Source organism: Sceloporus undulatus, chromosome 6, assembly GCF_019175285.1.
Source record: "Sceloporus undulatus isolate JIND9_A2432 ecotype Alabama chromosome 6, SceUnd_v1.1, whole genome shotgun sequence".
Lineage (NCBI taxonomy): Eukaryota > Metazoa > Chordata > Lepidosauria > Squamata > Phrynosomatidae > Sceloporus > Sceloporus undulatus.
In genome coordinates, this window is record NC_056527.1 from 258,838 (window position 1) to 285,606 (window position 26,769).

At 58.6% G+C, this 26,769-nt stretch overlaps 1 protein-coding gene across 8 annotated transcripts in view; it reads right to left on the reverse strand.

The window, feature by feature from the left end:
• Positions 1 to 26,769, reverse strand: part of SLC4A2 (solute carrier family 4 member 2) — a 39,133-nt gene that overhangs the window by 8,213 nt on the left and 4,151 nt on the right. For 2 of the 8 annotated variants that reach the window (XM_042472219.1, XM_042472218.1), the window contains exons 1-8: positions 5,852 to 6,746; positions 5,212 to 5,474; positions 4,988 to 5,121; positions 3,832 to 4,058; positions 2,933 to 3,078; positions 1,901 to 2,081; positions 779 to 914; positions 342 to 522 (exon numbers count right to left, since the gene is read on the reverse strand). In XM_042472219.1, the coding sequence (XP_042328153.1) occupies positions 342 to 522; positions 779 to 914; positions 1,901 to 2,081; positions 2,933 to 3,078; positions 3,832 to 4,058; positions 4,988 to 5,121; positions 5,212 to 5,474; positions 5,852 to 6,281 (1,698 nt within the window). In that variant the 5' untranslated portion in view covers positions 6,282 to 6,746. Of the gene's footprint in view, positions 1 to 341; positions 523 to 778; positions 915 to 1,900; positions 2,082 to 2,932; positions 3,079 to 3,831; positions 4,059 to 4,987; positions 5,122 to 5,211; positions 5,475 to 5,851; positions 6,875 to 7,983; positions 8,628 to 9,433; positions 9,596 to 24,910; positions 25,019 to 26,769 lie in introns of those variants that run through there. The other 6 variants (XM_042472221.1, XM_042472225.1, XM_042472220.1 and 3 more) reach the window with 5 other exon arrangements.

Consider the following 26,769-nt stretch of genomic DNA (forward strand, 5'->3'; position numbering starts at 1 on the left):
TTGAGACCCACTGCTTTAGTGGGAGACTGAGTACTGAGCGGGGGGACTGGTCCTGAGGGCCAACCCTATGATTCTAGGTAGTACCTAAAGAAAGATTTCTTTCTTATTTATTTATTAGGACAGCGAGTGCTGGCTGGACAGGAAGGAGTTCCGGCCCTCCCTTGCCGCATAGCTGGGGGCTCAGTCCTCCTTCCCTGCTTTCCTCAACTTTCCTTCTCATCAGGTGTGCTTCTGGGGGGTGGAAGATGCTCCATTTCCCTCCACCACTTTGTGTGTGTGCACGCGCGCAATTGTGCTGATGGGCACAGGTACCTGGCAGCCCAAGAGCCGAGGGGTCTCACCTCCTTCTCTATGTCCAACCGGGACTCCTGCTCCATGGGGCCACCAATGAGTGGGTCAGTCACCGTTGGCTCAGCAGCCTCCGTTATGTGGTTGGTGCTGTGATAGTGGCCCAGCAAGGAGCCTACGGAACTGGCGGAGATGTTGCGGGGGAAGGAGAACTCCTTCTCATCTGAGGGGTGGCTGAGGAAAAGGCAAGCACGGACTCAGCTGGCATCCTCTGGGCCCCTTGGCTCTGTCCCGGGAAGGGGTGCTTTCCTGCCCACCATCCCTGACCCGGGTGGAGCTTGGGAGGGCACAGGCTGCCTCTGTCGCCCCATAAGAGAAGCTTCCACATGACTGGCGGCCCCTGTGCCCTCCAACCAGCCCCACTGTCCCCCTTGCTGGGATCAACAGTGGTCTCATGGATCCCAGGGGATCGGCCCCCCACTTGACCCACCTGTGCTTCAGCAGGAGTGCCCGCAGGACGTTAGCCCGGTCATCAGCACGGATCTGGTCTGAAATGATCATCTGTTCCACCACCTGATGCGCCACCCCTGGCAGGGTCTTCTGGTCCAGGTCAAGAAGGACAGCACCTAGAGGTGAAGAGGGCAAGATGGTACATGGGAAAGATGGCGCAGGCCCCTGTCTTGGGAGAGGGCGGCATGTGCGCATGTGGACCCCCCATGACTGCAGTGGTTTCTTAGGTCTCTAGGGACTGTGGCACATTCAACCCAAAGGAAAACAGATTAGCATCTGCCAGGCTGGACCAAGAGATGGAAGAAGCCAATGTCCCACAAAAACCTCCTCCCCCCACGAGATTCTGGTCATTTTCAGCACAGCACAGCCCCCCCCCTTGCAGAGTCTGCATTTGGTTTCTGTGGGAGGTGGCTACCAATGTACTTTCAAAGGTGGGATTCCCAGCCACTAGATTCTCAGCTGGAGGCTCAACATCCTTTTGCTCCAAAGATAAACTGCACCCCAAGAGATGGCCTGCCACCCCATTTTCCCCAAGAGGAAAACAAAGTGCCAGTTTCTCTCCTTTTGCTGGAGGAAGAAAGGATCCTACACCTGAGCGCTCCTCTTCCTCCTCCCCACCAGCCCTACTGCACCCAAAGGTGCTCCTTCAGCAACAGGTCCATGCCATGTGATGGGTGTCTACTTGGGAGGAAGAGCACTGGGGCTCCCAGGGACAGAAAAGAGACCTATAACCGGAGTGGCATGAAGGGAACCCAGAGCCTCCTCCCCATGGCACTCCAGGGGGCTGGGAGGTGTGGCACTGCTTAGGCCACTTCTGACCCCTTCCACTCTCTGCCCCAGAGCAAAACCCCCAGGGCTTCCATGCCCAGCCTGGCCATGACCTCAGGTAGCTCCATGGGCAGGAGGCTCTTTTCAGGGGCTTCCCAAGAGCCTTGCAGGGCAGATGCCACAGAGGAAGGGGTGGAGGGGACCCTGGGGAGGGGGAGCTTGCAAGAGAGTTCTTCCAGAGCCACGAGGGGTACTTTCAAGGCCCTCCGCAGCCCTTTTGGCACCTCTGCCCCCCGCTGCCACCCCTGCCCTCTAAGCCTGTTGCGTGGCCTACCGTGGGAGAGGGTCCTGCGCAGCTCCAGCAGGCTGCGGAAGGAGAGGGAGGCCACGTGGGGCTTGCCCCAGCGGTCCGTCTCCTCCTCCACGTCCTCCTCGAACTTGATCCACCGGGCCGTCTCCTTCCACTGCATTTCCTGGTTCTTGTCCACAATCAGCTCATTCAGCTCCACAAACACCTGCACCAAGGAAGACTGGATCAGGGCCAGAGAAGGAGGTAGGGGCCAGCAAGGTAGAGGGGCAGTTCAGGGGGGGCACTACCCATGGGGGCACTAAAGGCAAGGCTGGGAAGGCCATGAAGAGATCGGGATTTGTCCTATGCCATGCAGGTGCCCAGGCCAGTCTAGCTGGATTGGGCAAAATTCATGCCCCCCCCCCCAGCTCATTTGTCTGGACCTCAGCCACAGGGGCATTCCTCCGCCTATCCAAGTACTGTACTGTATAGGGGTCACAGATGGGGTGGATTGGACACAGACAGCCCCCTCTTCTGCACATTCATTTGATGTGCCGAAGGGTCATGTGAATCCTCACTCCCCACATGCCTAATAAGGGAAGCTGGTGCTTCTTCTCTGCCCTCCCTGAATCCCACCCATCCACCCCACAGTGGAAGAAAACTTGGCATATGGGGCAGGGAGGGCAAGTAGCCACCTTGAGTCCCTATATCGGGATATAAGAAAATAAAATAATAATAATAATAATAATAATAATAATAATAATCTGCCCCACCAGAAAATCAATTCCTCAAGAGGGAGACCTAGAATGAGGGTTTGAGGCTACAGATCTGCTTGTGGGCCCTGGTTCAGCGTCAGGCAGTTGTGGGTCCCATCCCTGGCAGGGAACACATCTGCTTCAAGAGGTCATAGGAAAGGACCCTTCCACCCACTGGGACCTCCAAAGGACAGCCCTGGGGAGGGAGCCTCTGGGGAGCCAGCATCTGCCACCAGAAACTGTCCTGGGCCAGGAGGAGCTGAGGGCACAAGAAAAGGAGCCCCTCGTGCCCTCCAGCCCACTGCCAGCCCCTGCTGCTCACCTCGTGGGGCTGGCGGTCCGTCTTGCGCTGCCGAATACTGGACTCCCTGCGGTCCTTGCGGCCCTTGCCAACGTGGATCACCTGCCCCTTGGTGCTCTTCCGGACCAGATGCCTCCGCACTCCAGGCACATCCTCAAACCTGTGGCCTGCAGGAGGGAAGTCCATAGGCATGAGAGGGGCTGATCTAGGAGGGAACATCCTGCCCTAACAGGCCTCTGGGGGGTCCTCCTTCTCAGCTCCTGGGGCTGGATGCTGGTGGAAAGGATGGCAGGAACCTTGTCCCCAGTGTTTCCTGGCCAGCCACAAGGGACACAGACCCCAAACCTAAAGCCCAGGGTGGGCTCTGCCCAGCTCTGCTGCTGTCTGCCCCGTCCCACGGGCCTGAAGCAGGGCCTGGCACCCAGCATTGCCAATGCTGACCAGGGCTGGAGCCCAGGGGCATAACAGGGCCACATATGTGTCCACAAGAGCCACAGAACATGCACGCTTGGGCCCTTGGTGTGAGTGGGAGGTCCATCTGTGGTGGTCTGTATGCGAAAAAGGTATAGGGGTCCAGCCAGGCTCAGGGCTCTCATGCATTCGCTCCAGGCCCTGGGGAAGTGAGGGCCTGCACATGATCATGCCCCCTGCTTCTCTCTCATTCTCCCCTTCACAAAACCTCTGCCCACAGAAGGTCCTCCAGGGCCCCCATAGGACTCCTTGCTGTTTTTACTGCTGTGAAAAACACAGGCGCCTCCCTGATGCTTTCCATCCAACTCCTGGCAGGGGAGACCTCCGCCGCTCTTGCTGTGCCTGCTCTTGAGGGATGTGAGGAGGAAAGAGACCCTGCCTGACCTCAGGTGGCTTCCCTGGGAAGACGGCGGCACCCCAGCCCCCTTCCCAGTCACTCACTGACTCACTCTTCATGTAGTCCAGGTCAGCAGAAGCCAAGGTCTGGGCCTCTGACTCATCTGTGGGCACTTTCGGGTAGCGGGCCTGGTCGATGCCCGTCTGGCTCCCGATCCGCCGGCGCTCATTGAGGTTGTAGCTGCGGTGCCCGAGCTGTGACTTGGAGAGCAAGCGCCCTGGGGAGCTGCCCTCGGCCGTGCCAGGCCCCTCAGGGCCACCGGGATCCTCGGCATCTGAGCTGTGAGAGAGGCCATCATACACACGCATGCACACAGCCGGCCCCCTTCCGGTCCCCCTCCCACAGAAAAGCCCTCAGCAGCTCCTCTTGGCACCTATGCAAAGCCAGTTTCAGTATAAAAGGCCTGGGTAAGGGAGGGGGAGACTTCTACCCCACCTTCACTCCCACTCCTACCCCCAGCCCAACTGGGGAAGGAGGAAGGGGACCCTGGAAACAGCCTTCCCCCAACTCCTCTTGCAGGAGTGGCGCCTGGGAGCTCCGTAAGTGCAGGAAAGATGCACAGATAAATTACAAATTAGATGCAAAGAGCCCTAAGCCCATGGCCGTAGCCCCCTTTTCCAGTCCCACAGGTTCAGGGAAATGGAACAGCAGACCTCCAAGGCAGGAAAAGTGAAGGAGGTAATCATAGAATTGGAAGAGGCCCCAAGGACCATCCAGTCCAACCCTATTCTGCCATGCAGGAACTCTCAATCAAAGCATCCCCAGAGATGGTCATCTAGCTTCTGCTTAAAGACCTCCAAGGTAGGAGACTCCATCACACTCCAAGGGAGTGAGGGAGGAAGGAAGGAGAGGAGCCAGTGGCACTTTTGCCCCTAGCCACAGGCAGCTACGGAGTCACTGACACCTGGGCCCTGTGGTCCTGCTTACCCCTGTTTGGGGAAATCCAGGGCCACAAATCCATGGCCATGAAGGACCAGCTCCCTTCTGCAGATGAAGGATCCTTCCCATCCCTCCCTGTTTCGCCACCTCCCCCCTTGCCAGGAATGGTGCCATGTCCAACCAATGAACATACCCCCTTTTTCGCTCATACTGAATGAAATCCCCTCCCATTTTCTGCTGGGAACTAGAAGTGACAGACAGAATGGCCCAGAGGAGGTCACCCTGCCCCAAAATCCCCTCTGGGGGCCCAGGGTCTCCCTGGCCCTCACCTGCTTGCTCGGGCCCCCCTGGCAAGGGCAGCTTGGAGGTCCCCGGAGCTGGAGGGGGCGGTCAAGATCAGCGCTGGGGGAGAAGGCCCCCCCTCTGCCTGGCGGTCCACTGAATCATCCTCCTGCAAGAAGAACTTGGGGGGTGGGTGGGGAGAGAAAGCGGGTCACACTCGGGACTCGGGGGGGGGGGAGAGGGGGGTGCCCCTCCCTCTTCTAGGCCCTACCTGCACCCCCTCCCGGGAGCGCCCATGGAGAAGGGCCTGCGGGGGGCTGTGCTCGGCCTCCTCGGTGGTTTCCCCGGCCTCCGCGTCCTCGTCGCCATCCTCCTCGTCCACCTCGGCTTCCTCCTCAATGATGGGTGTCTCTCCAGGGATTGAGGCCCTCCGGGGCCGCGGGGCCTTCTTCTTGCCAGCCTTCTTCCGACGGGCCTCCGAAGGCAGGTGGCTGGAGAGAGGGTGGTGGATGTGGTGGGAAGACTGGCGGTGGTCTGCAAGTGGGACAGGGAGGCAGAAGAAGCAGGGAGGCCTCAGTGTTACTGGTAGAGGGTCTCCTTGCCCACCCCCAAGAAACAAAGTTGGGGGGATCTCGACTGACCAGTGGCTGGACTATGGCCCAGCATTTGGGCCACTGTGAGGGGGAGCTCTGCCATGGCACCCATCCCCTGGAGCCTCCCATCCCCAACTGCACCCCAACTGTCCCCCAGTGGGGCCCAGGAGTCTCTGGAACAGGGAGACATCCTGGACATCCCCTCCGCCAGCCTCCCTCTGGCCTTAGCCCCTCTCTTCTGGGCCCCAGGGTCCATGTGGGCAAGGGGGAGGCAAACCGCCCAGGGCTCTCCAAGGGGTCACTCCCACCCCCACCTACACTCAAAGTCCTCCTCGCTGTAGCTCCGCCCGGCCTCCTCCACATTGCGTGGGTGTGAATCCTGCAGGATCTCCTCAAAGCGCTCCACCCGCAGCGCCTTGCTCAGGTCTTTCTCCTCCTCCTCCTGCTCCCCAAAGGGGGGTGAAGAGGGGCCAGGCCCCTCCTGCTCCGGCTGCCAAAGAAGCACATTGGTGGGGGGAGAGAGAGAAGATGGGGGAGGCAAGAAGACCCTCCGACAATGGAAGGGCCCTGCCACTACCATGGCCACTCTGTGCCTGCCCCCCACCTTCCATGAGCTCAGGGTTGGGAGGCAGGTGGGCAGGTGGTGGTCTGCCCCCCAAAGTGCAACGCATGAGGAGAAGGCACAGGGCCCCCCAGCCTGGTGTGAGCACATGCAACCCCCCCTCCCCCAGCTCCAGCAGGCTGCCATATGGGGGGCACAAGAGCTTAGATGGGTTGGAGTCTCCTGATGGGGGAGTTTCACTGAAAAAGAACATGTAGTGGATGGGGGGATGACATGGGTGGTGGGCTACCACCTTCCCCCCCAATGAGAGCCCTCTCCTCTGGAACCCTGGCCTTGAGGGAGGGGGCGCAGGCTGGGAAGACCCCCTCCCTTCCTGTGGCATAGCTGGTGCCTCAATAGGGACTGGCTCTGCCCCCAGACCCACAGAGCAAGGGGAAGTGGCAGGAGAAAGCTTTCCAGGACCAGATGGTGGGGTGGGGGTGCCATAGAGGGGCGGAGCCTCCCTACCTGCGCCATGTGGGACCCCCAAAGGCCGCCCCACTTTGCCCGTCTCCTCCTCCTCCTCCTCCTCTGTCTCCGCTGCTGCTGGGAGGCTAGTCTGGCTCTGCCGCTTTATTCTGCTGGTCCATCTGTCCGTCCGGAAGGTCAAGCAGGGAGGGAGGCAGGGAGGGAGGCGGCGGCAGCAGGCAGCGGGTGGCGGCTCCATCCCCTCCGCCACTCCAAATATTGACACATGGAGGGAGGGGTTTTTGGACACAGGCGCCCCCCCCCCCCCCGGGGCCCCCGCCCCCCCCCCCCCCCCCCCCCCAAAAAAAAGGGCCCGGAAACCCCCCCCCCCCCACAAGGTCCCTCCAGAAGGGATGTCGGGGAAGGGGGCCGGGGCTGGGACCCTCCTCCTGGCAACCTCCCCCATCCTGGCTGCTATGCCTCCCCCCCAGCCACTGCATCCAGTCTCGGGAGGGGGGGGGGCTGTGCCAGGCAGGTGCTGGCAGGGAGGGCAATGCCAAGGATGCCAGCAAGCACCAAAGGCACCCACACGGTCAAAGGGGCAGGGAGGGAGGGACCTCACCCACACCCCGATGGGGGTCCAAGCAGGCCTCCCCCCCCATGCCTTCCAAAAAGACCATCAAGGCTGGAGCCAAAAGGGGAGATTCAACCAGCCCCCCCAGGCCCACCCCACCCAAACTTTCCATGTAGTCCTGCTCTCTCTTACCACCCCTCTCCCTGTTCTCTAAAATGCATTTCGAGGTCAGGGCTTGTGGTTTTAGGCCTCCAAGTCCTTTTCGACATATGGCAACCCTAAGGCAAACCTCTCATGGGGTTCTCTTGGCAAGTTTTGTTCAGGAGGAGTTTACCACCACTGCTTTCCTCTAAGGCTGAGAGAGTGTGACTTGCCCAAGGTCACCCAGCGGGTTTCCATCACCGACCAGGAAACTGAATCCTGGTCTTTGGAGCCTTCGTCCAATGCTCACACAACTGACCCAGGCTGGCCCTCAGCAGACTTTCTCTCAAGTTACCACCTGTCAATCTCCCCCCCCCCCCCCCCAATCTTGAAACTATAGGGGGAAGTCCCTACTCAGGATACAATGGCTCCCAGAATCCTCCAGCCAGCATGGCTACAATGGCTAGGGGAGCATGGGAATTGCAGTCACCCCCTCAAAAGCAACATTCCCTTAACTTGCCACAACTGACCTGCCCAGCTTTACCCCAAGGCCTCTGCCTTGCCCCCATCCACCCCACCCATTCCCCTGTGTGGGGAGCCAAGGGGGACCCCCAGGGCCGCTTTAGGTCCAGAGGAGGCTCAGCCTGCCAGGCTTCCTGCTTCCTTCCCCGTGACAGAGGAGGCCAGCCAGCCATAGCGGTGGTGGGCCGTGGTTGGGGGCATTACCTGGGAACAAAGCAAGAAGTCCATGGGTGCCAGTGCAGGTGCTGGGGGGTGGGGGGCAGTGGAAGGAAGGGTGGGGGTCAGCCACACGCAGCAAGCGGGTGCTGAAAGGAGTCCTTCCGGGGTCAACCAGTCATTTGGTACCCAATGGCAGGCAGGCGCAACGCAAAGGGTTAATCATTAACCCAGCAGCAGGAAAGAGGGCCTCCTGGGCCAGTGAGCGGAGCTGGGATGGTGCATAATGATGGAACCCCTTTCCAGTGGCTGGGCAGTAGAGGGTCCCTTGCGGGTGGAGCAAGCACCAGACCAGGAGGGCAGGAAGGCCAGTCTGGTACTTGCCCCCGTCCTCCGAGGGTGGGAGGACACAACACCCCACCAGTCTGTCCTCTCATCTACTGAGAGTTGGAAGGGTCCACCAGGATCCAGCTAGTCCAACCCCCTGGGAAGGAAGAAGACACCCACAGTGAATGACCTCAGAAGCAGATGGCCTCCTGGTCTGTGCTTTGAAAACCTCCAGACAGAGAGAGCCCACCACCCCTCCAGGGTAGCCTACTCCTCCGCTGTTGGGCAGATTTTACTCTTGAAGTAGGCAGGTGGGTGGGTGGGGGGGAACCAGGAGGGGGTGCCATTCCTCAGACTAAAGGGTTGGGGTCCTTTTTTCGGTGGAGATGCAGCGGGGCCCCCCCCCCCCCCCACACACACACCCTCCTCTCCCCCCCAACCACATTCCTCTCTCAAATAGGCTGTTTCTGGCAGGGCTCTTCTCATGCCTTCAATTGCTGTGTGACAGGCAGAAACCCAACAGGTAAAGCCCCCCCCCCCCATCAATCCCTCATGCCAGGAATAAGGGTCCTTGCTACATTCCTGACTGTTGTTCGAACACTTCCTTGTCCCTTGACCCAGCAACAAGAAGAAGCCTCGAATCGGGACTTTCACAGCCCTAATTTGAAATGGTGGTTTCATCCAGCGGCCATCTGGCCACCCAGAATCCCTGGGGGGCTTTAGGTGGGGGAGAAAGGAGGGCTAGAGGTTGCACAAACTGATAGGAACAGACAGTCCAGCCTCACTCCAAGAGAGCCCCCCCCCCACTCTAAAAGAACCCAGGCTAATCCATGGCCAGGCTTGGACTGAAGGAAAAGGCTCCTCTGCCTCCCAACTGCAATGGGAGTGGGGTGGAGGGACAGGCGGCTCAGGTGGGGCGTCTCTTTGGGTCCAGCCTCCTAACCCAGATCTCACAGAGCAAACATGCCCAGCATGGTCATGAATATCAGGTATCCGATTGACCGCAGGGAGCCCACATTCTTTGCTTTGCTTCCAAGTGGCTTCAGCAACCAAAGCCTCCCCCCCCCCCCCCCCCCTCCCCCCCCCCAGCGGGCCCCTGTTTTCCAGCCAAAAACTTCCGCCCCTGCCCCCCCCTCCTAAAGGCCCCCTCTGTGACTGCACAACTACTCACCTCCTCGAAGGCAGTGGAGATGATGTGGTGGAGCTCCATGGTCAGCAGAGGACGGATAGATGGACAGTGGATGGATGAAGGGAGGCAGGGGAGGGGATGCTGGCGCTGCTAGCCTTTCTCTTTCTCCCTGGCGCTCAGAGGGTGAAGTGAGGGTAGCATAACCTGCAGGGGGGCACACAGAGAGGAGGTGAGGCCAGAGGTGGGCATGGGGCATCCGTGGCACTGTGGCTCCTCCTGGGAGGCCTAAACTACCTTGCAGGGTTCAGGGAGGGCAGCAGGAGGAGGGGAGGGGGTAAGGGGGAGCCCTAAAGTCTCACTTTCAGACCCTTGGTGGAAATCATCATCATCACTACCATCACCCCTCCCCTTTTCAGTCTACCAGATGTGAGTGGCTGGCATTTTGGACTGTCAACTACACTTCTCTGTCTGAGAATCTAGGCACCATTGGAGGCATCGGGCAAAATGGTGTTCCAAAAGGGCCTCTTTTTGTGACTGAGCTGTCGTGGTCATTGGGAAGATAAGTCAGAGTCTGCACTCTCATCCCAAAATCAGATTTTTGAAACACTATATGTAAAAACTCCATAGAGACAATATGGAGACAATAGTAAGACCCAAAATGTGTGTTGAGTGAAGAAGGCTGTTCCTTAGAGAGAGGAAAGAAAGCCATTCAACCGCCCAATTCCACCAAATAGCAAAGGAGACTGCAGGACCTTTTTTGTGCCAAAAGAGACAGGAAAGGCCTGCCCCAGTCATTTTCACCCTCCTCCATGGCCAAAAAAGCACCCCTCCATGCTCCCATCCTCACTCATTGGGTGTGTGGCCCTCAGTCCATCTGGGGCTTTGCGGGCCAGCCAGGAAGGGCTGCCCATGAAGCCAGCCAGGGCCCAGTTCTGCCCAGAGCAAAATGTCTGGAGTGCCACCACCTTCCAGGGCAGAGCCAGCTTTATGGACACCCAGCTGGGAGTCGCTCACTGGAGGTGGCTCTCTGTAGTCTGCCTGCCACTAGCCAGGAAAGGCCCACTTGAGCCAGTGAGAGCCCCAAGAAGCAGCACCGCTCACACCAAACTCCCTCCCCAAATGAGGGCCCCCATCTTGCAGGATTCAGCCTCTGCTGACTGAGAGGTCCTCTCCTCACCCATCAGCAATCTTCACTTGAGTGGGGTGGCAAAGGGAAATGGGGGTGTGATCGGCATGTCACACCTGTGCATGACCTCCTCCACCCCCTACCACCATGGGCCCAGAGGATTCTGTGGGGTTGAGCAGAGCCCCACAATGTGGTGGGGACCCTCTGTGGGGAGGGAGCACACTGGGCTGGAATAGGCTGCTTTGGAACCACTCTCCCCATGTTTTAATTGGGCAGCCACATAACCGTGTGGAACCCAGTCCCCAAATTATATGGAGCTGGTCAGTGGCACCCCAAGCCACAGAGGCACCCAGGAGATCAAAGAGCCCCCCCTCCAGCAGAGTGACCAGGCCTTGTGGACACCTGGCCCTAAAACCAGATCAAAATAGGCCCCAAGAAAGTACAACAGAGCTGCAAAAGTGCCCTGTGCCCCTGCGGCAAGTGTGCCCCTTCTGTACCCAGTCACAGGGTCTTTCTTTTGGCCCATCCCATCTTGGCTGTCCTCGCAGCATCCCATCAGGAATGTGATGGTGTCTGAAAGAAAGACCCTTCTACCCCCAAAACTACTTGCAAGGACTGGAGCCATGTTCCCCCAGAGAACCTTGCAAGGCAAAAGGGGCACAGTGCAGATGGAAACCCACCATCATAAAGCAAGGGAGCCTTTTGTGCCTGCTACGTGCGCATCCAGGCCCCTTCGCCACACATGAGATACCCTTGACTGGCAGCATGCATCACACTGTTCAGATGGGCACCCGCTCGAAGTGGTGGCAAGAAATAAAGAGACAGGTGGATATCTGCCCTCCTGCCAACTAGGTAGCACCCCCCTCTGTCTCTTGATGCCAGGTGTGGCATCCCCCTCTGGACCTGGTGGCTGAGGAACGCCAGGCAATCCTGACCCGCTCATGCTGGCAACCCACCTAGGTATGGGATGAGAGAAGGGGCACATTCACACCAATGCAGACATCTGTTTGGGGCCAGAGTAAGGGTTGGATGAGAAGAAGACCCTCCTCTTGGACTCGGCCCCAGATCAGGGAGGGAAGCGGGAGCTCCACAGCGTCTTCCGGCGTGAGCGTCCTGAGGCAGCCTTTCGGCCAGAGGGGGACCTTGGGGACTGGATCCATGTCTCATGAAATAACCAACAAGGGCATCAGAGGAAGACAGCGGCAGGGAGGGGGGAGGCAGGGGTGTGACACTGAGAAAGAAAGAGTGCTAGTGCTGGGGGGGGGGCGAGCAAGGAGAATGCAAGTCTCCTCTTTGTGCCCCCTGGGATAAAATAAGCTCTGGGCCAAGGGAAGGATGGCAAGGCAGGACACCTTCACCTTCTGCCCTCAAGAACAGTCCCCCACAGCCACAATGCCAACCCCATGGATCTGCCCCAAGCAGGAGAGCTCCACCCCAAAGACCTTGGAAAGTTACAGACCTAGAGATCTCCCCACCCTCAGACTCTTCACCCTCAAAAAATCCAGCTGGTTTCTGAGCCCAAATTAATGCATGGGGCTGACGGGGGTGGCGGGGGTGGTGGTCACTGAGCCTGGAATTAGAAACCCCTGACACTTGAACTAGCCCCCCCCCCCCCGCCCAGTCAATGCTAAGAGTTTCAGATGTCCCTCTAAGGAGACCCCTCAATACTTGCCAGGGGAGTCTGCAAGGGAAGGAGAGGGGTGCACTGGGGCAGCCATGCAAAGGGAACCCCAGCCCCCCTCATAGAAAGGTGGGCCACCCCTTCCCTTGCCTTCCCTTCCCTTCTGCATGACCTGACCCCAAGAAGATTCCTGCATTTGGGGGGAGGGAGGGAGGGGCTGCTGAGGAGAAGCATCCGCTGATCCTCCCGCTGGGCCACTGCTGGGCGAGGCCTTGGCCACGTTTGTTTTGGCCATACTGCCCTCAAGCAGCGGCCAGGCGCCAAGAGCAATGCTTGGCACAGAGGGAGGTGGGGCCCCCCACCCCACTCCAATCCTGGCCTCTGAGGGCTACTGGTCTGATCCAGCCAGGACCCCGCTTTCACAAGACATGCGCGCGCACACACACACACGCACACACATTCTTTGTACCCCCCAGCCAGAAGCCACGCTTTTGATTAGACTGCACTTTGGGGGTACCCAACCCCAAACCTTTGCTACAGAAAAGAGGGGCCTGCATGGAGGGCAAGGGTGCCATGCTAATGGAGGGGGGTCCTTCAAAGGGGAATGAAGACCCTCCAGTGACAGAGACCTGCTGGCACTCCTTGTCATCTTAGCCCTGGCCGATCTGGGCAGAGCAGAGGAGGGCAGAACCTAAGGGGACAACGCAGGAGAGAGGCTTCTAAGTATGTGCAGAGTGCCCTCTGCTCACCCCCACCAAGTTCCACCCAGAGGATAGCCGGTGTCACCTTCTGTCATGCCCCATAGAGCCACAGAGGCCCAGTCCCTCTTGCAGCAGACTCACCTCAGGTGCTCCCCGGGGCAGTGGTTGCTCTCAATCCCTTCTGAAGGGGGACCCCCTGCCTGCCTTCCTGCCGGGTTTTATGGCCACATGATGGCAGAGAGGAAGCAGCTGGTGACTCTTCCTCACAAGGAGAAGCTCACTCACCCCACTGTCATCTGCCCAGTGGAGTAGAGGCCATGGGGGGCATGGAGGGCAGAGGGAGATGCCAGGCAGGAATAGCCTCCCCCTCCTCTCTCTCTCACACACACACTCCGTGCACAAGACCCCCTCCCTGTCTCCCACCTCCCATTGCCAGGTGCAATAAGGTGGGCAGAGGTGCTGGCGGAACAGCCTAGCAATCCAGATGTTGGGAAGGATGGGGGGAGGAGAAAGGGGGCACCCCAGGGGCAAGGAAATGGGAAAGCCACCCCCCCTCCACACACACACACACTCCAGCCAGGCATTCAATTTCCCTGGCACCTGTGAGCATTCCTGCCATGGGAGGGACACCTGGGGTCCCCACCACCTGCTTTGAAATCCCTAAGAACTCCCCCACTCCACACACCCCACGGTTCACAGCCACATTCCTCTGTGAGACCATCCCTTGGCCCCTGACTTTGTTTCTCCACACCTGGAGGGAAACAGCTCCCTCCCCATCCTAGACCCCCCCTCCCCATGCACAGGTTGGCTGGAGAGGTGTAAGCAGGGAAAGGGCCAGCAAGGCATGCAACAACAGGTGGCTCGGGCAAGTGAGCCAAGTTGCACTGCACAATCTAAGGGGGAACCACACACCAACCGAAGGAGACACCACAAGGGCACTGGGGTAGCGTGGGGTGGGGGTAGATCAGTGACCCTTGTCCCAAATCCAGCCAGCAAAACTCAACCAGGGAATCAGACCTGTGGGGGCAGATGGACACAGTCCAGCCCTCCTGCCACCCACCCACAATGCCCACGAGCATGTTACCACCCCCCCCCCCCCAGAGTCTGGCACATAAGCCCCCTCCCCACTTATACTGCCAGACAGACCAAAGCCCATCCACTCCCCAACCAGCCAAAGGGAGGGGAGGGGAAGCAAAGCAGCCTTCCGCTCTCCCACTTACAGATGACAAAAGGCATACCCCCCCCCACCACTGACCCCACTCCACACCCATTTTGCTCCTGAGTTGTAGAGCAACTGCCCCCATCCGGCTGGGGGATAGCAAGGTGGGTGGGTGGGCAGTTGGAGGACGTCCATGGGCCCAGGACCCACAAACACTGCCACTTATCACCAGTGCCTCCCACACCATTTCTCCCCCCACTGTAACCCAGTTCCTCCCTACACACAAATGGCCACAGAGTGGCTTACCCCACCCCTCTGAGCATCATGCCTGTGCCACCCCTTTCTCCTAAAGAGCCCATTCTGTGCCCTGCCCCGCAAGAGCCTCTCACCCCCACCTGCCCCTGCTCCAAAGGGGAATGGGAAGGGTGCCCACCCTACTGCTGCTGGCCAGAAGAGTGTGCGGAGGAACATTGCCTCACTGCTGGCTCTCAACAGGGAAGCCCCCTCCTCATTCCCTCTCCAGTCCAGACGGATCTTCCTGGGGCCTGGGCAGTGGATTCAAGAACAGAGCCAAAGGCAGGGCAATAACGGGTGGGGGGGGGGCAGGGAAGAGAAGGCAGCAAAGGCGCCTCCTAGTGGAGGAGCAACAGCAGCAGCAGCACATCAGAGCTGGCCTTGTTCTGGTCCCAGAACCCCCAACCCCATCCAAGGCCAAATGCACAGAGAACCCCCCAAAAAAACAAGCACATTGGGGGGAAGGGAGGGGTTTGAGGGGCTCTCCCCCTCCTGCTGGTCCTCCTCCACTCCTTTGACTCCAACCCCCCCCCCAAAAAAAACCCTCTGAATAAGCAGATTCCTTGGCTTAATCTGGGCCGGCCTGCATGCGCAAAGTGCAAGGGGGGGGGATTAGGGACTCATAAACAAACTCCAGATTGTTCCAGGGGAAAGCTGGGCTGAGAAGCTGCCCAGAACCCGGTTCTCACGGGACGGGAGAGGGAGGGGGAGGGAGGGAGTGGCCCCCCAGCACCTGAGGGGTTAAGGGGCAGGAAGGGAGGGGGACAAGGAAGGCCCCCCAGAACCCTCTCATCCCATCGGCTGCAGCCCCAGGCCAGCAACTACCTGGCCCACAGGTATGATCGGCTTTGGGTCTGCTCTGAGCCCCAGCACTCGTCACCAGACAGGCGGGTGGCCTCTGAGCCTATGCAGAGTGCCACCCACTTTCCCTGTCACTGGGTCTTAGCCTGCAGGCTCTATTTTGAAATGCTAGGCTCCCCCATCTTGGCTGTATGGAATCCTAGACTCCTAGAGCTGGAAGGGGACTCCAGAGGAGTCCGACCCCCTGCTCAGACTTCCAGCCAAAGGATCCTTCCCAGCAGATTGGTAGCTGTCCAGCCTCTTTTGGAAGAGCCACCACCTCTCTAGGCCACTGGTTCCATTGCTGAACCACTGACCGTCAAGAAGCTCCTTCTCAGGTTCAATTGAAATCTACTGCCCTATAACTTCAAACCACTAGACCTGGTCGCACCCTGCCCTGAGGTAACAAACCCTGGGCACTCCTCTCTGGGGCAGTCCTGGAAATACTGAAAGAGGGCAACCGCGCCACCCCTCTGTGCAAACAGAGTATCCTTGGCTCACTTGCAAAGTGCCACCTCAGAAGGAATGGCAGTGGGTGAGGCCAGGTCCAGAAGGGCTACCAACCATCTTGGCCGGCAACTGAGGCACTTATCCAGGCGAGGGACAGCTGTCCCGTCCTGCTGCTCACTGGAGAAGGGGCTGCAGCATTAAAGGGGTTGGGAGGTGGTGGTGGTGGGGGGGTAAGAGCAATGGAGCCTGGAGTGGCAGAGGGGGGAAGACTAGTGGTCAGAGCAGGCACAGGTCAGGCCACCTCCACCCACCTGGTTGACCATTCGGTCTCCTGAAAGGGGGAGAGAAGCCTTGAACCCCCCACCCTGGGAGGGGGAGTGCCTCCAAGGCACAATCTCCCACATGCAACCAGGCTCCTTCCACCACTGGGGGGGGGCAGCATTGGGACTGGGGGGAGTGGCACTCTCAATACATTCTGGGGTCCCCACTGCCCCGTTCTGCCACACGCTTCCTTTGGCCGGCCTCAGCTGGAGGCAGCCTGGCATCAGTGCCCAGGAACAGAGAAGTTCCCTGCACCCTACAGGATTCCCATCCCCCCAAACATACATAGGACACTCCCAGTGTCCCCCCACCCACTCCTATCCACCCCCCAACCTGCCTACCTTGTGACACCTCCGCCAGGAAGGAGGCCCCCAGGGCCAAGGACACCTACAAGGGCTCCCTCCTCCCTCCTCTGTGCCACAACACCTTGGTGGCTGACGGTGCCGGTCCCTGGCCTTGGCATGGTGTCCTCAGACAGAAGGAACCACGTGTGTCACTGGCACATGCACGCATTCACACGTGCACGCACTTGCACTTGCTTGCTCCTGGGGTGTTAAGCAGCAGACAAAAGGCCCTTGTGAGAAGAGGAAGAGGAGGTGGGGGGCGTGGATGCCCAGCTGGCTCAGCATCAGGGCCAGGCAAGGCCTGGCCAAAGACCCCCCCCAGCCGTTGCCTTCTACCCATCCTCCACCCCCCTCCCACTGCTCCAGAGGCTGGGCATTAATTGCAGCCTGGTCCTAGTTATGGAGGGGGGGGCGCCTTTGAACCAACTCCCAAAGTCACATTCCAGGGACGAGCCCCAACTGGCCCAGCCTGATCCGGCGCTAAGGAGATTACGAGTCGCAACGGAGCCAGCCAGACCCCCCCCCCCCCCCCCCCCCCTGCCCCAGTCCCTGGTTGGAACCTCAGGAAACACCCCCCTCCCATACATACACATACACACATACAGCCGTGTTCCAAGCCAGAGGGCCAGACCTTCTGCTCGGCCAAGCTGACCCCTTTGCCTTCTCTCCCCCAAGACCCCCACCTTGAACCCAGTCTGCCCAGCCTGGCACCCCTGCAACCACTCCGTCCAACCCAACCTCAGTCAGGCAATGTGGGGCAGAGGGGCACCAGGCACACCTCTGAGCTCTGAAGTGTGGTGCCTTCTCAGTATTACAGTGGCACTCTGCACAAGTGCAGGAGTGCATGCCTTTTGCATCACCCCCTCCCAGGCAACAGAAGCAATGTCACCCTCAGTGGCCTGGAGCAAAGAAGGCAGCAGGGGGGTAGGGAATATGGTGCCATACTGGTTCCTCCGTCAGGTGCACACACTCATGCCCCCCCACACCCCATTGCAACTGCATGCCCAATGCCCCCTCAGTGCACAGGGAGGGGGCTCCATGCCTGCCCCCTCCCCGGTAAGGAGAAGGGGAGGGCAGGGAGGAGGGCAATCAGGTTTTACGGCTCCAGGAACTCAGAGAACCCAAGTGGGCAGAGACGGCCGCCTCCACCCAAAAGTGCCAGCCTTGCTCCACATGAAGCCCTTGCCCATCCTGAATGGCAGAAGGGGGGAGGGACATCCCACACGTGGCTCCTGGGCCCTCTGTTCTTCCCACCCCCTTAGTTGCCAAAGTACTGTAACTGACACGCATCCAGTTGCCCCTTTTATACAACACAGAATTCTGCTGTATCCTCACAACCGTCCTGCAAGATAGGCCTGAACTGAGAGATAGCGGTCAGCTCCAGGGATCCCAGGAAGGGGGACTGAAAGTCAGTGGCCGTGGTCTTCCCCTCAAAGTCTCAGAGCATGTACAAAGGGCACAGGGCAGGTTATGGGGCCGGAGAGGGAAAGAGAGCCATTTCTGGATGTCCAGTGGCCAAGGGCAGAGAAGAGCCATAAGAGCAACAAGGCAGGGGCTGAATGCAGGTGCAAAGGGCAAGTCCTACAAGTGTGGGGGCAAAAGACCCCTCCCCAGTCAAGACATACCCCGCTCTGCTCAGTCCCTCTGCCTCCTTGGCACTTGCACCCACAGCACTCAAAGCAGGAGAGCGCAGGGGGCATTCCCCCAATCCCACCCAGCTCTTCATAGTCTATGATTCTATAACTCTATCACTCACATGGCTGCAGGACGGCTGCAGGGAATAAGACTCCCCCCCCCCCGGACAAGGCTGGCCTTACGCTGAGTGAACGCAATGAGAATTGCTCTGCAAACTTCAGGAATGCGTCAGAGGAGACCATTTTAAGTGTTATAAATGATGCCGTTTATGCTGTTTGGGGCAGTAAAATGAGGCTTGATAAGCCACTCTTTGGGAACTGCAAACACCTTGAGGTTTCTCAGTGGCTTCAAGACTTCCAGAAATGCGACAGGCGGTTGCCCAACAGGATCAGCCAAAAAGGATGCCCGGCCTGGCGCTGGGAATAGGCAGCCAGTGGACAGAGGCAAGTGGGCTTGGCCTCCTCACTGCGGCCACACCAGTTCCTTTGGTGGCCAATTTCTGTGCCCACAATGAGGGCTAGAATGTTGTTGGTCTGGCAACTGTGTAAGTGGCTCTAGAAACTTTGAACCCTGGGCCCAGATCGGCTGAGTCGCGTGACGGAACAACCCATCAGAGCGCCAGGCACCAGTCGGTGGGGAGCGACGCCAAATGGAGCCCTGGCTCTCAGCTGGGCCCAAATTCTGGCAGGGAACCCAAGATGTCAGGGACCGCTCTGCAGGATGGGAAAGGGTCCCTTTTGGCACAGGGAGGGCAGAACGCAGTTGGGTCTCCCCAGGGGGTGTCTTGGCACGCTCCCCCCGGCCTTGCCTGTTTCGACAGGGAAAGGGACTCCGCATGGCGAGGGGGCACTGGCCGGTTCCCACCCCAGTGAAGGTCACCCTTCCACATGGACGCACGTGTGGGCACTTATCCTAGAGGGTCTGTACACCTCTGTCTCTTCCTCCCTACCTCCCTCCAGGATGTCCCAAGCATCCTCTCCAGAGGGAAGGAAGACCACTGGGCTAGGCAGAAGAGAGACTGCCTGGCTGTCAGGGCTGGAAAAGGGCACACCCAGGACGGCTGGGCAGGAGGCTCCCAGGCGGTGCCAGTTAAAAATAGCCATCCTTCCACCACCCCCGCTTCCTCCTTCAAGTGAGTAAGAGGATCCTGCGGATGAATCACAAGAGACCCTGCGAGGCACGTGTGCCCCACAGGCAGTGCTAATGGGGCAGGGACACCCGCCTCTGGGGCCTCCTCCCCAACCTCCTGCCCCCCTCCCTTGGCCAGGAGGCTCCCCCTCCTCAAAATAATCCAGGCTGCTCCTGCACCTTGGTGGGACAGTGCTAAGCCTCTACCAAGGGGAAGGAAAGGCACTCTGTGCATGCTCAGAGGGCTCCCATTTGCCCCAGCAGCAGCTAAGCTTGACTTTTGGTAGCCCTCTCCAGCATCTCAGTTGCCCTTTGCATGAGACCCATTTCACAGCTAGGCAGTGGAAAGGCTGAGGCTGAGAACAGGGAGCACGAGGCGGAGCCAGGACTGGAACCCAGGGCGCGTGCCTCCCTGTTCGTGCTCATCATCTGTGCATCTGCAGGTGCACTGCTGGCCCCAGAAAGAGGAGCTAGCAGGGCAAGGAGAGGCAAGAAAATACCCAACTGAACACACACAAGGGAATGGATGCAAGAGACTTCCATCCTCTCTGGGCCTTGCCATGGACACTGCACCTTTGAGCATGCACAGAGTGCCCTTCTCTCAGGAAGGACAGACCCCAGCCAGTCAGGGCAGGTGCCTTTGGGGGGGAACCAGGCATGTTGCCAGCTATCAGGGCTGAGCTCCCTGTGAATATCTCCCCACTGAGAGCTCCCCATGAGGCCAAGAGAGCGTGCCTCTGGCCTCCACCCCACCAGCCAAGACCCCCAGACCGAGCTAAGGAGGAGGGGAGGAGAGGGAGAGAAGAGGCAGGCTGCTACCCCCCAGGTAAGGCCCTCACCTGCCTGCCCACCTGCGCCGCACGCACGCACCCATGTTCACGCTTGTGCCAGCAGCCAAGATCCAGCGACTGGCAGCTCTTTATACCTGAGTGCCAGGGAGGGAAGGGGCACCTCTCTTCTCTCCCCAAACAACCCTCGGAGTGCTGCCAAATCCCTACCTTTGCCACTGAGCCAGTGGCCACACCTCCCTCGGGCGTCACAGACACACGCACACACAAACAAGCACACATGGGGCAGGCGGGATGAGAACGTTGAGACACTGGCTGTTCTCGGGGCGGGTAGGGGGGGTAGTTAGGGAAGCCCCCCTGGCCCTGGATCTCCTCCTCTGGTCAATGGAAGGCCCTCTGCACATGCTCAGAGCTTCTAGGCCAGTCTAAGATGAGCCTTGCCAACAAGGACCAGGAGGGTCTGGGCCTACCATGGGCCTTGCGTGGGTGGTGGTGGTTGGGGGTACAGGGAGAGCATGGCCTCTTTTGGGAAGGGGGCAAGTGCTGGCGGCACGGAGGGGAGGGGCTACTGTCTGGGTTCACATGGGCAGGAGAGAAGGAGAGAGAGGGAGAGAGAGAGAGAGAGAGCGCTGACCAGTGACTACTGCTACCCCACCTGTCCCCCTTTTCTCTCCCTTTGCACCCTCCACACTGCCCACAGCCAAACAACCCCCCTGCGGCACCCTGCTTCCCCCTCTAACCGCCACCAGGCATCCTCCCCCTGCTGAAATGTCTCTTGCCACCCTCTTGCCCATGCCAGCAAGAACTGCCCCATGCACCCTCAGAAGGTCTGCTACACAATCCCACTGTCCAGAGGGGTCGGGGGGGGGGGAGCTGGAGAGAACCTCCCAGCCCCACGTGGGGCGTTGTGGGGGGCAGCCCTTCCCACTGTTTCCCTTTCCATGGAAGAAGGGACGCAACATCTCCAAGGAAATGACAAACGTTTGGGGCCCAGGCAGGCTCTCCCAGCAACATAGCCCCCCCCAAAACACACAATAAACAGAACTGCATTCCTACCCCACTCCCGAAATCAAACTGACATTTCCTTCCACAGCCGCTCTGCGTAGTTGGGAGAGTTGGCCATGCCAGGGGCACCCACCCTCCACCTGGCCCCAAATCCATTGACAGCTGGAACCAGGGAGGAGGGAAGATCTCCCCTTGGCAGAAGGGTCCCAGACGGAAAAGGGGGTCTCCCCACCCCTCATTTGTAAAAGGAAAGGAAGCCTTTCCACTCTTTAGCAGGGGTTGCTGGGGAACCATAATAAAACATCACCCAGAGAGGTCTTTGTAGATTATTATTATTATGTTTTTTTAATATAGCACTGTAGATTTAGATCAGGTTGTAACAGCAGCAGGTAAGATCCCTTCGTGGGGCAGGCAGTGGGAACTGTGCAGCTCTCTTGGCCTGTATTCCCCCCCCCAAAAAAAAACCACACAGGGGGGCAGGCAACGCAAGTCCCAATTAGAGCCCACCCCTTGTTCTGCGTCAGCCAGGAGTGGCCTGGCCTTGAGTGGCCAAGCAAACCCACTAATGTCCAGACCCTCCTGACCCCCACTCTGCCCCGCTAGGAGGTAATTATGCCCTCCAACACCCCACCTGCCCCAGACCACAAGGCTCTCTGACCTCACTGCATGGGGTGGGGTCAACTCTGCAGGAACACCAAGACCCCTCCTGGCCAGTACCTGTGGGGTGGGGGCACAAAGGCACTGCCCCAGTGAGTCTGGCTCCCACCACCGGGAAGAAAGGAGAAGAGTGGATGCTGGGCTCAGCTCCCCCGCCCCACAGCAAAAAGAGGAAAAGGAAGGCTGCCCTCTCTGCCTCGGCTTCCCACTCTGACCAGCAGCAAGAGCGTGGGCCCACACAAGACCCCAAAGGGACTGAGTCAGCCCCACATCCGGCAGCGGTTCTGCTGGGGCACTTCCAGAGGACTAACCCACTGCCCGCCTGGCAGGGATGTGAGTTCAGCATCCAGCCAGGAAAGGGAGGGAAGGAGGGGGCAGCGGCCAAAGCGGCTCCGAGTCTCCTTTGCACCTGCGCACGCACACACATGGTACTCTCTCCCCCACCCCCACCCCAGTTTCCATTTCCAGACTTTTCAAGGTGTGACTCCTTTCCAGGAAGGTCCAAATTCCTGGTCCAGGCAAGGAACAAGAAGCATCTCCTGACCTGGAAACTTGGTGGACTGTAGCTCCCATCATCCCTGATACTGTCCACACTTGAAGAGCTGCCCCTGATTTCTCTGCCCCCCCCCAAGATATTCCAAGGTCAGCAAGAGAAACACTGGGCTATGCCAGAGCCCTGTTGCCTGCCCCCCACGCTATGGGGCACCAAGGATGCAGGGGGAGCAGTTTCAGATGATGCCTGTGGGGCCTGGAAATGTCTGGTCTTTCTGGAGGAGGGAGAGAAGACCACCCACCCTCCCCTCTGGGTCTCCCTGGCTCCGAGAGGGACACCAGGATCCCCCATCCAAAACGGGTGGGCCTGGACTTTGGGAATCAGTGCCCTCCCCAATGCCCTGTCCCAAGCACTGGGATAACTGCCAAATAATGAGGGGGGGGGGGTGCCCAGAGCCAGCCTGGCACCAGGGAGGCCAGGGAATTATTGGGGGATGGTCTTTGCAAAGGAGGGTGAGGAGGGAGAAGCGCCTTTCTCTGAGGCCCCATAGACCACTCCTGGCCACCAGACAAGCCTCCAGCTGGCACCAAAGCCACCGACACCACGGGGGCACACCCTAATGAGCTGAGCCGGCCGTGGGGCGGAAGTGCTCATGGGCAGAGGGGGGCAGAGGCAGCGGGTGCAGCCGGGGCACAGGCGTCATCTTTGTACCAACAGCCCCTCAGGGGCTGCCCTGGCTGGGTCAGAGACACGTGTGTGCACACATGCGCACAAGCCCCTTCCTGCCTCTCAAGGTGTGAGTCCAGAGTAGGGCCAGAGGGATGGGCACAGAGATTGGCAGGAAGGACGGAGCCCAGCCACCATCCTCAGGACCTCCTCAGTCAGGACTAATGGGCAGAGGGCCTTCTGCCTTCAGCCAAATTGAGAGGAGCACCTTGAGGCCATCTAGCCTGGCCCACCTGCCCACTTCTCTCAGCTTCCCTTTTGGCTGGCACATGTCATAGAATCATAGAGTTGGAAGAGACCCCTAGGGCCATCAAAGCATCCCCGACAGATGGCCATCCAGCCTCTGTTTAAAGACCTCCAAGGAAGGAAACTCTATCACCCTCCGAGGGAGTTTGTTCCACTGTCAAACAGCCCTTACTGTCAGGAAGTTCCTCCTGATGTTAAGGTGGAATCTCTTTTCCTGTAGCTTCCATCCATTGCTCCATTGGGTCCTGTTCTCTGGAGCAGCAGAAAATAAGCTTGCTCCCTCCTCAACATGACATCCCTTCAAATACTTAAACAGGGCTATCATATCACCTCTTAACCTTCTTTTCTCCAGGCTAAACATCCCCAGCTCCAGGGCTTCTCCTCCAGGCCAGATTCCTCCAGCTGAGAAGGAAGCAAACGCACCCACCGGGCTGTTGACGGCACCTTGGCCACCTGCACACAGCTGGAAAATCTTCCTGGGCACAGCCCACCAGAAAGAGGGGTCCTTCTTCCCCCAACCCCCTTGTGACAGACAAAGCGAAGCCCAAGGGAAGTCGGCCCAGGACAGGCTCCCTAGCCGTTGGTGGCCCCTGGCTCCAGCCTTCCACAATCACGGGTCCATCACTCTCCCACTCTCCCTGCTTCCCAAAACACCCTTTCATTATTCACACACCTCTTTCTAACATCTTTGCCAAAATCAGCTCCAGCCTCTTCTACAGCATCGGCTGTTTCAGCAGATGGCAAGTAAGTAGGCAGAAGAGCTGATCCCATTTTACAAACAAGGAAGACTGAGGCCAAGCCAGAAAAGTGCTGTAGAGGAGGATGGCAAGGGAGTCCATCCTACTTGCTGGTGGTGGTGGTGGGGGGGCTGGAAAGTGGACATCCCAAGCCAAACCCCCCCCCTCCTGACTTGGCTCTTTCTTGACTGCCTTCCCATCATGATGGATATGGCAGTGGAGGGGCCGAAGGGCAGACCCTCCCTGAATAATAATAATAATAATAATAATGATAATAATAATAATAATAATAATAATTTCTATACCGCTTTTCCGCATTGATCAAAGCGGTGTACAAAGCAAAGGATACAACAATACATCAATACAGAATAAAATTACAATATATAAACATACAATAAAACAGTGTAAAAAATTTCAAGTGCAATTTAAAAACTATTAAACCCAAGTCAGAGCCAGCTGAGCTGGTAAGCATCCCTCTTTTCACTCCAACACTCTTCTAGGGCCTTTGCCTAGCCTTGCCCCTCACTAGCACCATGTTCCTCCCATGCACTGCACGGCCACACTCCATCACTCCCACTGCAAGCACAGGAGAGGGCAGGAGGTGTCCACTTCCCACTCCCCTTGGCACAGGCAGGGGGCACCCACTGGGATGTGGGCAAAATCACATTCTTCGCCTTGAGAGGTCCGAGTAATTGTGGCTGGACTGATGCCCTGAATCAACCCCATGGCTTGACCAGAGGACCAATTAAGAAACACATGCCCCCTGCATTCCCCCATCACTTTCCCTGTAGACTGAGGGGGGGGGGAAATAGAGCAATTGCACAACCCAACACTCACTCACTCTTCCACACACAAACACACACAGACCATGGAACAAGCACAAGGGCAGGAGGATGTGGTCTCAGCAGACAAAGGCTGTGCCCCCAAAACTCCAGAGGGGCTTCAGAGGAGGAAGGAGGGACCCCCAACTGCTCCCCCCTCACAGCCCTTCCCACCCTGGAAGAGCCCAAGACAGAATTCCTGAGCCCCCACCCCATCTGCCCCAAAGAGACCCCCTCACCCCCAAAACCTAATTCTCAAAAGCCAAAGTGAAGGAGCCCCTTCCACCTGCGAGATGGTTCTCAGGCCCCAGTGGAAGGGGAGAAGGAGCTGCCCTCATGAATCTGGCATCCCTGCCACCCAACCCAAAGCCAACAGAGGACCTGAAACCCACGCAGCTGCCACACACTCCTTTGCCCGCTTACTCACCTCTTCCTCTTCCTCCTGGTCAAGGGCCACAGTCTCAGGACTCAGTTTGGACGGGGTGAAGCAGCTGCTTTGGGCCAGGCCATTCCGGGGGGGTGGGTGAAGGGTGGTCTGAAAAAGAGGGGTCCAGGAGAGGATGAGTCACCTGGCAGGGGGCTAGCGAGGTGCCCCCTCCCCACATCCTCCCCTCCCATCAGGCCACCCCTCTCCCCAGTGAGGCCCCTCCAGAGGGAAGCACAGAGCCCCCTGCCAGGAAGAGGGGTGAGGATGGGGGTCCCCAAAGGCCACACGGGATGTGCCCTCCAGAGGCTCTGGACACACATGTGCACTCAAGCCTTTCAGGACATCTGCCAGAGTTTAAAGACTCAACAACCAGGATGGGACATTTGAAAGGTGTTTAAAGTGAAGGCAGAAGACCACCGGCAACATGGAGGAAAGGGCACCTGCCCACCACCTGTGCCACAGTCCCCTAAAGAGCGTAATAAGGCTGACACGTAATAAGGCAACATGGCTAAAATCAATCTTTGGAGAAGCAGGAAATACAAATACAAATAATAATAATAATAATAATAATTAAAATTGTCCAAAAGGGCAAAGCTAAACTGTGTGCCCCCACCCCAGCTGGAAGGGTTCACAGGGACAAAGTGGAAAGCTGGGCTCTTGGGCTACACGGTGCCCAGAAATGGGGAAGAAGGACCACCTACCCATCCACAAGGTGGAGAAAAAGTCCCCACACTAGGCCCCACCACTAAGAAGACCCCACACTCTCCATCCCCTGCTCCTCACCCCCCACCCCATGCTAGACCTCTGCTGACCACAAAGGCCCCAAGAAGGCAGGTTTTAAAGCAGGGACAGGTTTCAAAAGCCATTGAATGGAGGCTCAAAGTGGCACTCAGACTGCGCAGGATCAAAGGGCTGAAAGAGATAGGCTGACCCAGGTCCAATTTCAAAGGCTGACCACCTTTCTGGTCAGTGAAGACCACTTGAAGCCTATGGGCTGACTGCAAGGGCGGCCCCATGCAGAAGACCCCATGCCCTGAGTCCGTGCTGTCCAGCTTTGGCCGCTCTCAAAGGGCTGAAGCTGGGAAAACCTCAGGGGGAAAGGGGGGGGGGGGGGGCACACATGCATGCTCAGTGCCCCAAGATATTTGGGACGTTGTCACACACCCCTCATCATGCAAAAAACAATTTATCTCTGGCAACGCCCCCCCCAATGCATTACAACTATCCTTCTGTGTATCAGACTCTCAGCCCTGACCAACAAAGGCACCCCCCCCCCCCAGGCCTGGCACTGGAAGGCACTCTGCCCCTGACCAAGGAGGCTCTGCAGAGCAGTCATGTCCCCCTGCCTCTATAGGACTGTCTGTTTGCCTCCAGGCAGCGGGACACGGCCACATTCCGTCTGTGCCATCTGCCACAGCAGGAGAGGCACCCCGGGGACCCCAGGCCAGACCCTGGGGGACCCCAGTCCACCCAGTCCCAGCAAAGCCTGGCTTGGAGAGACCTCACCGAAGGCAAAGAGCAGAGCTGCTTTGCCCCACAGAATGCGGAGTGGGGGGCAAAAAGACGCGCAGGAGGAGCCACTCGGCCCCAACCCACCCAGGCACCTCTCTGAAGCCCTTGCGGAGGAGGCTCAAAGACTGGGCCCCAAAGGTCCCGGCCAAAACATTTAAGACAGGCTCCCTTCGTGTCCTTGAGAACAAGACTGTGCAGCCTCCACCTGTTATCTGGACTGGATAAGGTGAGCCTCAGTACACACACACTCGAGACCCACAGCCACAGGCGTGTGCCCACAGACATACGCACATGCAAACACACCCCTCTGGCCAGCCGGTCTCCTTTGAAAGTTGGGAAGGCAGTCA